Genomic DNA, 14,607 nt, shown 5'->3' on the forward strand with positions numbered 1-14,607 from the left:
ACCACAGATAGTAACAAATTCTATATATACTATGTTTTTCTCTACATATACATACTTATAATACAGTTTAGTTCACCATAAGACATTAACAATAACAATAAAATTGATTAATTATAACAATATACTATTCACAATTTCACAGACAGAAAACTTGTTCTTACCACAGATCTTACCAAATTTGACATACTTTTTTTTCTTTCCATATTAATTCAAGAACTTTCACCTTTTCACTTAAAGGACGTACTTTATGGCTTCTCTTTGAAATATCCAAATTGCCAGCATCACTGTTCTTGCACTTTGAGGCCATTATTCAGTAAAATAAGGGTTACTTGAACACAAGCACTGCGATACTGTGACAGTTGATGGTTACTAAGTGACACACAAGCGGAGAGCATATACAGCATGGATTCACTAGAGAAAGCGGTGATTCACATCAGGGCAGGATGGAGCAGGACAGCAGGATATTTCATCACACTCAGAACGGGACACAACTTAAAATTTGTGAATTGTCTGTTTCTAGAATTTTACATTTAATATTTTTGGACAGCAATTGACTTTGAAGAACTGAGACCAAGGAGAGAAAAACCATGGACAAGTGGAGACTACTGTACAGAAATCCAATCAAGAGTTCTAGTTCCAGGTAATACGGAGTAACATGCACCACCCAGTCTCTCCTACTGAATGCAGCTGTAAAACTTTGACAGAATGCATAGAACAGCTATATGAAGGTCAAAACGTGAACAGCGGCAGGAGGAATGGGGAAGAAGACCAAAATTTAAAGTAACACCAAGCATCTGTGAGTTTGCCATTTTTCCTCCTCCACAGTCCCCCAGCCTGGATTCAATGCACCAGAGACCTGGAAATAGGTACCGGGACCTCAGATATGCGGGCTCGGTAGAAGCCCTCTAGTTTTGGTTCAGGAGGCAGGAAAGGGAACTCCTCAAATATAGAGAAGAGAAGATGCAGACATGCTACTATTTTTTTACTTGCATTTCTCTATTTTCTTATATCCCTGTGCCTGGGAAGAGGAGTACATTGGAGCCAACATTTTAAAGGAGAGAACTTTCTCTTCTGTTTGGAGGAACTGGGCTTCAATAGGGTCTTCCTTCTCAAACAGGAAGACTGAAGAAGTGCACAGCACAACAGGATAACTAAAGCCTCAGTTTTCTAAGCAAAGCACCAAAAGAAAGATCCAAGAACTGTAGAGATTTTAAGAACTGAACTGACATTGGAACCACAGCCCACAGAAGGCAGGTTAGAATTTACAACCTGAAATTAACCAGTAGTCAACTGTATACTAAAACAAAAATATCAACATTCTCCTTAGGATTTAAGTAAGAGCTACTGTCTCACATAATAATATGTAAAATGCCCTGGATACAATAAGAATAATCAGAATATTAAGAACAAGAAAAATATCAACTCACATGGGAAAAGAGAACGGAGACATCACCATTGAGATGACATGGGTACTGATTATCTGGCAAATATTTTAAAGCAGTCAGGATACAAATGTTACTACAAACAATTATGAACACTCTTAAAACCAATGGATAAACAGAAAATCCCCGCAAAGAAATAGAAAATTGAAAGAATAACTAAATAGAAATTTTAGAACTAAAAAAAACATCATAAGCAAATTTTAAAACTCACTGAATAGGCTCAAGAGCAGACTGGAGAGAACAGAGGAAGGCACAAATGAGCCTGAAGACAGATAAACAGAAATCATCCAATCTAACAACACAGAAACATACGTTTTCTAAAAAATGAACCTCAGGGACCTGTAGGGTAATGACAAAATACCTAATATTCATGGGCATGAAGTACCAGAAGAAGATAAAAAGATTATAATTCAAGAGTTCTGTGAATTCAAACACATTCCTGCACTGCCCTCCCACACCAGCTCCATCCTCTGGATTTTCACATCAGTTAATATTCCTTCATATTCCATTCCCTCCTCAGCTCATGCAGAAGGTTTATAAGTAGGAATTATTGAGGGAAGTTTTATTTACTTTCTGGGATTGTAAACTTGACAATCCTTTTCTAAAGATTGACAACTTTTCTCCATTCTTTGTCATTTTTTCTTTTTTTTTTTTTTTTTTTTTTTTTAATTCAGGGTCTGGTTCTGTCACTCAGGCTGGAATGCGGTGGAACAATCACGGCTCACTGCATCCTCAACCTCCCAGGCTCAAGTGATCCTCCCTCCTCAAGCTCCTGACTAGCTGGGACTACAGGCATGTGCTACTATGCCCAGCTAATATTTATATATATACACACACATATATATGTGTATATATATATAAAATCATGTATATATAATAATGTAATTTATAACATTATTATATTACATATTCATAATATATAATTTTATATATTCTTTTTAATAGAGATGGGGTTTTACCATGTTGCCCAGGCTGGTCTTGAACTCAAGAGATCCACCTGCCTTAGCCTCCCAAAGTGCTGGGATTACAAGTGTAAACCACCACACCCAGCCTTTCCCATTATTTTTCTAAACAAACTTTCATTTTTCCTTTTTTAAAAACCAAATAACTATGATAAAATTGGAGAAAGAAAACAAGAGGAGGGGAATCAGAATAACAGTGGTCTATCATCTTTGTGCTATTCTAATCAGAGGTGTTCTTCTTTTATTGTCCATGTAAGAACTTAAAAGACAAATATATAACAAAAATGAATTGAAGTTTTCTTAATTAATTGACACATTTGTCCAGGGTTCTACTGGTAAACTGAAATATAAAATAGTTGTTTCATTAAAAAGTACCCATAGGAGAGGATATGGAGAAATAGGAACACTTTTATACTGTTGGTGGGAGTGTAAACTAGTTCAACCATTGTGGAAGACAGTGTGGTGATTCCTCAAGGAATACCATTTGACCCAGCCATCCCATTACTGGGTATATACCCAAAGGATTATAAATCATCCTGCTATAAAGACACATGCACACGTATGTTTATTGTGGCACCATTCACAATAGCAAAGACGTGGAACCAACCCAAATGTCCATCAATGACAGACGGGATTAAGAAAATGTGGCACATATACACCATGGAATACTATGCATCCATAAAAAAGGATGAGTTCACGTCCTCTGTAGGGACATGGATGCAGCTGGAAACAATCATTCTCAGCAAACTATCGCAAGAACAGAAAACCAAACACTGCACGTTCTCACTCATAGGTGGGAATTGAACAATGAGAACACTTGGTCACAGGAAGGGGAACATCACACACCAGCACCTGTCATGGGGTGGGGAGAAGGGGGGAGGGATTGCATTAGGAGATATACCTAATGTAAATGAGAAGTTAATGGGTGCAGCGCACCAACATGGCACATTATACATATGTAACAAACCTGCACGTTGTGCACATGTACCCTAGAACTTAAAGTATAATTTTAAAAAGCATATTTTAAAAAAGTACCCATAGGGCATCAGCAAGATGATGCAAACCCTAGACCCACATTTGCCCACAGAGATACCATCATAACAACAATACTTGGAACATTTGCCTTTGTGAGAACCCCAGAAACCACCTAAGAGGTTCCTATACCCAGGCAAGACCAAAGACAAAAAGAACCTCATCGAAACCAGTAGGAAAATTCATGGCATTTCACATGGCAAAGCTCCCCCTCCTACCCCTGGCACATACAGCATGACCAAGTTGCATTTATACCTAGATATACAAGGATGGTTCCACATACAAAAATCAATCAGTGTAACATGCCACATTAACAGAAAGAAAGCCAAAAAACAAAAAACTTCATTGATGCAGAAAAAACATTCTTATAATCCAACATGCTTCCTTGATAAAAACTCTCAACAAACTAGGAATAGAAGGAAACTATCTCAACATAATAATGGCAATATATAAAAAGCTCACAGCTAACACAATACTTATTGATGAAAGAAAAAAAGCTTTTCCTCTAAGATCATGAAAAAGACAAGGATGCCCACCTCATCATTTCTATTCAACGTATGACTGAAAGTTCCAGGTATTGCAATTAAAACAAGAAAAACAAACAAAAGATATCCAACTTGGAAGACAAGAAGCAAGATTATTGCTGTTTGCAGGTTATATATGTAGAAAACTCTAAAGGGCTCCACACATACAAAAATTGTTAAAACAACAAAATCAACACTCAAAAAGCAGCTGCAGGCCGGGCGCGGTGGCTCAAGCCTGTAATCCCAGCACTTTGGGAGGCCAAGACGGGCGGATCACGAGGTCAGGAGATCGAGACCATCCTGGCTAACACGGTGAAACCCCGTCTCTACTAAAAAAATACAAAAAAAACTAGCCGGGCGAGGTGGCGGGCGCCTGTAGTCCCAGCTACTCGGGAGGCTGAGGCAGGAGAATGGCGTAAACCCAGGAGGCGGAGCTTGCAATGAGCTGAGATCCGGCCACTGCACTCCAGCCTGGGCGACAGAGCGAGACTCCGTCTCAAAAAAAAAAAAAAAAAAAAAAAGCAGCTGCATTACTATATACTAACAAAGAATAATACAAAAAGAAATTAAGAAAACAACTGCATTTACAATAGCATCAAAAACAATAAAATACTATGCTTAATACTAAACCAAGGCAGCAAAAAATATGTACAATGAAAACTACAAAACGTTATTAAAATAAAATAAAGAAACGAATAAATGGAAAGACACTCCATGTTTGTAGAAGACTTAATATTGTTAAAATGTCTACATTACCCAAAGCAGTCTACAGATTAAATGCAGTCCCTATCAAAATCTCAACAGCAATTTTTACAGAAATAGGAAAAAATCCAAAAATTCCTATAGATTGCCAAGAGATCCCTGAATAGTCAAAACAATCTTGAGATGAAGCCTAACACTTCTTGATTTTAATACATATGACAAAGCAACAGTAATAAAGGCAGTGTGGTACTGGGATAAAGACAGACAGACTAACAGAATAGAATAGAGAACTCAGAAATAAATCCTCGATTATACAGTTAAATGATTTTGACAAGGGTGCCAAGACCACACAAGGAGGAAGATAGTCTCTTCAATAAATGGTGTTGACTAAACTGGATATCCACATGCATGCAAAAAATAATAATAATAAAGTTGAATCTTTATCTTACATCAATATAGATATTAACTAAAAATGGATTAAAGGCCTAACCATAAAAATCTAAATCCATAAAACTCCTAGATGAAACCTTAAGAGAAAACCTTCAGGATATCAAATTTGGCAATTATTTCTTGGATATGACACCAAAATCACATGCAACAAAAACAAACAAATGGGGCTACATCAAACTTAAAAACTTCTGCACAGCAAAGGCAACAATCATTAGTGTAAAGAGGCAACCTATGGAGTTGCAAAAAATATTTCCCAGTCATGTATCTGATAAGAGGCTAATATCCAGAAAAAATAAGGAACTCCTTCAACTAAACAACAACACATGGAAAAGAGACAATCCAATTTAAAAATAGGCAAAGAGCTTGAATAGACAATTCATCAAAGAATATATACAAATGGCCAACAAGCCTACAAAAATTCAACATCACTAATTATTACAGAAATGCAAATGAAAACCACAATGAAAAACCAACTCACACCCATTAAGATGGCCAGTATCAATAGAAAAAAAAACAAGTGTTGGTGAGAATGCAGAGAAACTGGAACCCTTGTGGGATGTAAAATTGTCCAACTACTATGGAAAAAGGTATGGAGGTTCCTCAAAAAATTAAAAATTGAATTACCATAAAATTCAGCAACCCCATTTCTAGATACACATCCAAAAGAGTTTAAAGTAGAATCTCAAAGAGATATTTACATTTGCACACGCATGGTCATTACAACATTATTCACAATAGGTAGAAGGTGGAAGCAAGCCTAATGTCTGCTGACAGATGAATGGATAAAGAAATTGTGGTATATACATATGATGGAGTAATACGCAGTCTTAAAAAGAATAAAAATTCTGTTAACATGCTATACCACAGACATTACATTCGGTAAAATAAACCAATCACAAAAGGACAAATATTGTATGCTTACACTCATATGATGTATCTAAAGTAGTTAAAATCATAGAAACAGAAAGTAGAAATGTGGTTCCTAAGGGCTAAGAGAAGTGTGGCGGGGTGGGGATTGGGGGGAATTAGTATTTAATGGATATAGAGTTTCAGCTTTGTAAGATGCAGAAGTTCTAAAGATCTGTTGCATAGCAATGTGAATACACTTAACACAAGTGAACTGTACACTTAAGAATGTTTAAGGTAGTAAATTTAATGTTTGTGTTAATTATCACAATTAAAAATAAAATTTTTTTAAAAGTAGCTCACACAGCCTGTGAGCCCACTTTTGGTGTTTTCTTAGGAACCTTTATCCTTAGGTAACTACATAATTCCTATACCTATACCTACCTAAGATAGGTAATTCCTATCTTAGGAACTCCATAATTACAACAAATTTTTTTTCAGTTACACATGATGGTATACTGGTAAACTGGGCAAACACTTTTAGAGTTACTGTTGTCTTAAATGATAAATAACTATCATTACTTTTTATAAACTTAAAGGAATAAAATATAGCAAAAGAGACATTAATCCAGCTTTCGTTATTTGTACTACTTAGAACTTACATGTCTACCTCTAGCAAAGGGTGTTACTTGTTTGTAATGATATCATTTCAGACACAGTGTCAATCTTAGCTAGAATATTAGATAAAAATATGGCAAGGGTAAATTATCATTTGCTATATCTACCATTGACCTAGATAACTAAAGGCTTATCAAGTTTACAGATAGCATATGATAGGGTATGGTTAGAATACCAAGCCATGTCCTGAAACTGAAAAGAAAAATGTTGATTAATAAACCATAAGGGTCAAGCCCTACACAAAAGACAAGTAAAATCAGAAGATATTTGTAGAGTGTGCCTTCCTTGAGTAGAACTTTAACAGTTAAAAATGGAGGGAAGTAGCAGCAGAAAGTGACCTCTACATCATTACCAACAATGGGTAGGAATAGGGCACCTGGCAAACATCTCCTCAGGTGAAACACGTGGGCTGATGAGGAAGAATAGTGATAATGCTGCTAAATGGTGAAAAAAAAACTTATGAATGGTGAGAACAATGCTCATGCTTCACTTTTCAGTAACTAGGGCTATTCACCTCTTTTCAAAAATATTTTAACTTCAGAAACTTAAGAAAAGTGATCGCACCTTAATTTAAAACCACAAAGGAATCATCAATCTATGCAAATGTTTTGCCAGTCTACGTTCCCTCAAAAAACTAGACAGGTTGGTATGGACCTAAGCCTAATGTCAGATAAGACTACTATTACTCATTTATATATTTATTTATTTATTTAGAAAATGAAAGCATGACATTTTAATAGAACACAGTCTGGATTGGAGAAAAATCCATTTTTTGCCAATTAATAATCTCACATGCCCTTATCCCATTCTCCTCCAAGGCAGAGGCCAGCAGACCCAAGAGCAAATAGTTCTTATGGACAGCCACACTGAATTCTTATGCTAGGGAGCGGTGACTACCTAACCCTGAGTAGAAAAAGAGCCTATTATCAGCCATAAATTTAAACAAGGCTTGAATACATCTCTGCTTTTGGCCAGACATTTAGAATGTCATTGAGCAGTTGTGTTTTTATTTCCTAATCAAATAGTTAAAGTTTCAAAAATGAGGGAGAGCCCGGTGGGAAAAGTATATATTGACTTGCATTTCTTAGCCCTGGAGGAACTTCATTTGACATTCAATTTTTCTCATGACCGCCTAAGAATTAATTTCCTTGTTTTGATTAAGAAGCATTTCAGCCGACCTTCCTATAGGGTTGTTGACAAGAACATACTCCTGAATGTTGGCATGTGAAACAACTAAAAAGCATTTAGATGCAGCTGCCACATCAGAGAGGTAAGTGATAAGAAACTGGCAGTCCTTAATCATTCATTTACTCAACATGTGTTTATTGGTTCCCTGTCCTTCAGTATTTAGGCAAACAAGTTTTATCTGTGCTGCCTGGAGTTGACTCTTTCCTACCTGGAAGGATGGGTTGTCCTTTACTTAAAACAGGAAATTCTCGACAGATTTCCCCATCCTCTTGATCTCGTGCAAACCATCGTTGAACAGGAACATAAAACTGTTTTCCAGAATTCATATTATGCAATTGTATCTACAATAACAATAATATTACTTTCAAAAATGTAGGAATGCTTTATCAAAGTGTCAAATAAGTTTTGGTTCAAGACTGCCACTTAGCTCAGAGAACTTTTTTTAATATGAGAAACTGTTGATAATTTGACAGTGCTAATTTCTTCTTTTCCTGCCATCTCAAGTACAATGGCATTTCTTTCCTCTATCTAAAAATCTTCCTATTTCTATTTATTTCTTTATTTTTTTGAGACAAAGTCTTGCTATGTTGCCCAGGATGGTTGCCAACTCCTAGGCTGAAGTGATCCTCCCACCTCAGCCTCCTGAGTAGCTGGGTCTACAGACACATGCCACTGCACCCAGATAAATTTTCTATTTCTAGTGTCTCTATTTTGAAATGTTTATTTCCAACATGGCAATTTCTTCCCAAATCTTATGTCATTAATATTTTCCTGTTTAGAAAGAAACGTTTACATTTTTAGAAATATATTTTTCCCTGTTTCAACTTAGAAATTGATGTTTTGGTTTAAAGTAAGTTTATAAATATTAGCATAAGGTCAGATTTCATACACCACAGATTCAAACTGATATGGTTCCCCCCTTGGATCCTTAGCAATGAACAAAATTCAACCAGTAATCATTTATATGGTCACCTATTACACCTAATCCATTTATCCTGGAGTTAAACAAGAATGTTAATAATTTCTGGTAGGAACTGAAAAATATGAAAATCATCAAAAAGTAAAAAACTATATTTTCTGATACTAAAATCTAGCCTTTTCTGAATAGAGGACAATTATTCTTTTACAGTATCTCTTGGAGTTCCAGTAATTGATGTCACAAAATAGTGAATAAGCATGCCAGTGTGCAAGGGTAATGTAAGGATTGTTAGCCTATCTAAATATTCAAAATTACTTTAAAACTTCACTATGCTTTCTGATGTTTAAGAATTCAGAAGTGTTCTGTAATGGACTCAGATGTTTCATCTGTAGTATAATGAAATGTTTATAGAAAGATAACTTTTTCATTAAAATAATTTTAGAAATAAAAAAAGCTTCAGTGAGGTGTTATTTTAACTATTAAGTTAATCTTACTCTTTTGAAAATTCCTTAAATCAGAGATTTTCAACTTTAATGATTTTAAAATCACCTTGTTAAAAAGGCAAATTTTCACCCAGGCACAGTGGCTCACACCTGTAATCCCAGCACTTTGCAGGCCCAAGGTGAGCAGATTGCTTGAGCCCAGGAGTTTGAGACCAACCAGGGCAACATGGCAAGACCCCGTCTCCACAAAAACTTAAAAATTAGCCAGGTGTGGTGGTGCATGCCTATAGTCCCAGCTACTTGAGAGGCTGAGGTGGGAGGATCACTTGAGTCTGGGAAGTTAAGGCTGTAGTGAGCCATTATCGTGCCACTCGACTCCAGCCTGGGCAACAGACAAAGACCCTGTCTCAAAAAGGAAAAAAAGGCAGATTTTCAGGACCTGCTCCTACTAAGGTCTCTGGGTCTCAGACAGGTTCAGGAATTCACATTTATAAATGCATATTAAGTGTGATTCTGACACAATGTAATGTCACTTTTAGAAAGGCTTCCTGAGAACCAGTGAGAAAAACTATTGTTTGCAAGGTTACTACTGCCAAGACTGTCTGATTTGACCATTTTAATTAAGGCCCAAAGCTGATCATTTGAGAAGCAGAAAATAACCTAACATTTTGAACTTTTTATTTTGTAAACTTCCTTAACTGAACTTGAAAAAAATCAAGATTAAGTTTCTAAAGCAATGTGGTTATTTTATGGAAATGTATTATTGTTGCTATTATGGAATCAGTGATTCTGTTCAAATCCCCATGCAAGTGGGCTTACTTAAAATTTCAAATTTTAAACTTCTAAACTGTATTATAAGAATTACACAGAAAAATGTCAACTAATTTTGCAAAATGGATAAACTGGATAACAGTTTTTGTACATTCAGAATGAAACTTTGAATGAAGAATGTGTGTCTTCTTCACAGGTACTCAACAAGAGCCAGAGTAAACCTCAGGCGAAGTTCTCCTGCAGTGAGAGAATACTTGCCATAGAGAGAAAGACAATAGAAATTTTCAGCCTGGTTTTTATATCATTCCTCTATAATGCAAAACTTTTTGTCTCAGCATCCCAAGTTCATAATGAATGTAATCTTGCATATTGGCTATCAAATGAAATAGCAGGAGGATTAATGATAATTTTCATACGTTAGTTTACCTCGCTGAGAGGGAAGAAAAAAAGATATTATTGTCACATATGATCACTTAAGAATCAATTTGAATATTATACTTCAAAAGCTCTATATAGCATAAAAGAGAGCATTTCACATAGAAGCCAGGTAGTAATTTTGAATTTTAAAATATAACCTCAACATTCTGTATTTTCATAAGGTAAATTTTTTCATTCTGCTTTCAGAATCCTTGTAACTTTAACATAAAGAAGATGGTATTAACAACTATATACTCCTGCTAATGGAATTTTTTAATGTTTTTAAGGAATTACTCATCTTCTATGAATTTTTCATTAATTCTTCCACATGTTAAAACTCAAGAAGAGTAAGTTTGCCAAAAATATCAGGAATATGACGAGATTTTCTTCACATTTTGAGAACTTGTTTAAAGAGCATTTATTTTGAAATGACAGAAGATGTAAATACACCATACACAAAAATGGATGACAAGCTCTATGATTTCCAGTGTTGGAGATCTGCATTTACTGACAATCATGGTAATAAGTGGATGTTTCATGCTGAACAATGTAGAAAATTTAAGCCTTTTTTTTTTAATCTTAAAAACACTCAAGGGGCATTTTCCTGCTTAGCATGAATAGACTAAATTTCAGAGCTGGCATTCAATTCTAGTAGACTATTATTTCATCAACACAGTGGTCTATCTTTACAACATTTCTGAAGCAAATAACATACAGCTAGTCATCTTTTTATCAGTAGTGCAACTATATCAAGAAGCTATATGAGTTTATCCAGAGTCCCAGGCATTTTTTTCTTTGCAAAGAGGTGAAAGAATTGCTTGGTTAAGGTGCCTCCCTCAATCAATTAAGAATTAATTAATTATTAAGGACATATGATACTTCTGCCTTGAGGAAAGCACACGCTAAAAAGGTACAGGACTCCATCAACTCATTATAGGCATGATGAGTTGACTCCTGAGAGGAATATGCAGAGGATTTTGCAAAGAATGGGAAAGTGTTGATACATCCTTACCTCCTTGCAGTGCCAGGAAGGCGAGTGTCCAGAGTTGGTATGCCCAATACGAATTTTAAAGAGTGTTCCAATGTCTCCAACTGTTATCTATGAAGAGCCAAGGGAACAACTTTCAATATAATTTCACAAAGTCCACTTAAAAACAGCTCAGATTAGGACATGATATGTTGATAAAGGGGTCAATTCATTAAGAAGAGATAAGAATTATAAACATGTACACACCTAACAAGAGAGTACTAAAATATAATAAGCAGGCCGGGCGCAGTGGCTCACACCTGTAATCTCAGCACTTTGGGAGGCCGAGGCGGGTGGATCACGAGATCAGGAGATCGAGACCATCCTGGCTAACACGGTGAAACCCCATCTCTACTAAAAATACAAAAAAATTAGCCAAGCCTGGTTGAGGGCGCCTGTAGTCCCAGCTACTCGGGAGGCTGAGGCAGGAGAATGGCATGGACCCAGGAGACGGAGCTTGCAGTGAGCCGAGATCCTGCCACTACACTCCAGCCTGGGTGACTGAGCAAGACTCTGTCTCAAAATAATAATAATAATAAAATAAATAAAATATAATTAGCAAAATTTAACAGAACTGAATGGAGAAACAGGCGCTCTTTGATAATAGTTGGAGACTTCAATACCCCACTTGAATGATGGGCAAAACAAGTACAGAAAATAATAAGAAAATAGAGGACTTGAACATTACACACCACCTAGACCTAACGTCTACAGAACACTCCACCCAACAACAGAAAACAGTCTTTCCAAGTACACATGGAACGTTCTCCAGGATAGAACATATGTTTTGCAACAAAACAAGTCTTGAAAATTTAAAAAGACAAATCATACAGAGTATCTTGTCCAAACACAAAGGAATGAATCCAGAAATCAGTATTATAAGGCAAACTGAAAAGTTCAAAATATGTGTAAATTCCAAGGCGGGTGGATCATGAGATCAGGAGTTCAAGACCAGCCTGGCCAACACAGTGAGACCTTGTCTGTACTAAAAATACAAAAATTAGCTGGGCATCATGGCGGGTGCCTGTAATCCCAGTTACTTGGGAGGCTAAGGCAGGAGAATTGCGTGAAGTCAGGAGGCAGAGGTTGCAGTGAGCCAAGATCATGCCACTGCACTCCAGCCTGGGCGAAAGAGCTAGACTCCATCTCAGAAAAAAAAAAAGTGTAAATTAAAGAACATACTTGTAAGCAACGAATAGGTCAAAGCACAAACTGCAGGAAAATTTAAAAATACTTCAAGATAAGTGAAAGCAAAAATCTAAGATACAAAAAATATGCAAAAAGCAGAGCTCTGAGGGAAATTTATAGCTATATACACCTACATTAAAAAAGAAGAAAAATCTCAAATAAATAACCTAACTTTACATCTTAGGGAACTAGAAAAAGAAAGGCAAACTAAATCCTAAGCTGGTAGAACAAAGAGATAGATGATAAAAGGGAGAATATAAAAACAACAAAATAAATGAAATTAATATTTGTTTATTAAAAACATCAATAAAACTGATAGACTTTAGCCTATCTAGATTTTAGCAAAGAGAATTGCTAAAATCAAAAATAAAAGAAAAGACATTACTATTGACTTTACAGAAATAAAAAGGATTATAAAAGAATGCTATGAGCAACAGTATGCCAACAAATTAGATAACCTAGATGAAATGGACAAATCTATAGAAACACACAGACCACCAAAACTGACTCGAAGAAATAAAAAATATGAATAGACCTATAAAAGGTAAAGAGGTTGAATCAGTAATGAAAAACCTCCCAAGAAAAAGAAACCTAGGACAGAAGGCTTCACTGGTGAATTCTATCAAATATTTAAAGAAGAATTAATTCCAAACACTTCCAAAAAAGAGATTGAAGTACTTTTTAACTCATTCTGCAAGGTCAGCATTATGCTGATAACAAAGTCAAAGACATAACAAGAAAACTATAAACCACTGTGCCATCTTCAACAAAACTAGCTAATGAATCCAGAAGCATATTAAAAAGATTATACATTATAATAAACTAGGATTTATCCCAGGAATGGAAATTGGTTCTACATACAAATATCAATCTAATATACCACGTAAATAAAATAGAGGGGAAAAACACAATCATCTCAACTGATGCCAAACCACCCCCCCCACACACACACATATTTGACAAAATCACATGCCCTTTCATGATTTAAAAAAAAAAAAAAAATTCAACAAACTAGAACTTGAAAATAACTTCCTGAACATGGTAAAGGACACTCATCATGAGAAAAACCCACAGATAACATCATACTAAATGGTAAAAGATGGAGAGCTTTTCCCCCAAATCAGGAACAAAACAAGGATAATAATTTTTGCTACTTCTATTCAAAACTGTACTGAAAGTTCTAGCTAGAGCAATTTCAGCAACAAGAAAAAATTTAAAACATCCAAATAGGAAAGGGAAGAGGAAGGAAGGGGAGGGGAGGGGAGGGAGGCGATAGAAGGGGGAGGGGAAGGGGGGAGAGGAATCGGGGAGAGGAAGGGAAAGGGAAGGGAAAAAGGAAGGGGAAGGGAAAGGGAAGGGAAGACATTAGAGGTTGCTAGGGGTTGGCAGAAAGGCAACAGGGAGTGACTACATAACAAGGTTTTCTTTTGGAGTGAATAAAATGTTATAAAAGTAGATAGTGATTGTTGAATAACACTGTGAATGTACTATATGCCACTAAATGGTACAATTTAAAATTTTTTAATGGTAACTTTTGTGTATTTTACAATAAAAAAGAAAAAAAGAAAAGTCTATACAAAGAAAGTACAAGGAAAAAGGAAAGGAAGATGTAAAACAGTCTGCCTAAGAACCCTCACAAGAAAACAATTCATTAGAACAAACGAAACTGTGATCAAAATTGGCGTGAAATTACTGCATTTAATGAAGCTATCACCTCTACAACAAGAGATCAATGTAGCCATTCCGGAACTCAAGCAAGAGTGACAACAGAAAGAGCTGAAATGTAGTAGCAGCACTAAGAAAAAAGAAGCATCAAACTATGAAAATGAGGGGTTAAGGGTGCTCCTTTCTTATTACAGAATTGAAAATTATTTAGCCCTATAAACTATGTGAATATATAATTCAATTTAAAAGTAAACAGAAACACTAAAATAGCAAAACAACAACAACAGCTCAGACTATTTTTATTTCTTACTCATGGAAAATAACGACAAAATCTTTTAGTGACTATAAACACA

At 35.7% G+C, this 14,607-nt stretch overlaps 1 protein-coding gene across 1 annotated transcript in view; it reads right to left on the bottom strand.

The window, feature by feature from the left end:
- RP1 (RP1 axonemal microtubule associated) overlaps positions 1-14,607 on the bottom strand; it is a 273,274-nt gene that overhangs the window by 221,392 nt on the left and 37,275 nt on the right. Inside the window, exons 4-5 of the mRNA XM_050802339.1 lie at positions 11,387-11,473; positions 8,033-8,165 (exon numbers count right to left, since the gene is read on the bottom strand). Coding sequence (XP_050658296.1) covers positions 8,033-8,165; positions 11,387-11,473 — 220 coding nt within the window. The remainder of the gene's footprint in view (positions 1-8,032; positions 8,166-11,386; positions 11,474-14,607) is intronic.

This window comes from Macaca thibetana, chromosome 8 (assembly GCF_024542745.1).
Source record: "Macaca thibetana thibetana isolate TM-01 chromosome 8, ASM2454274v1, whole genome shotgun sequence".
In the NCBI taxonomy this organism is placed as follows: domain Eukaryota; kingdom Metazoa; phylum Chordata; class Mammalia; order Primates; family Cercopithecidae; genus Macaca; species Macaca thibetana.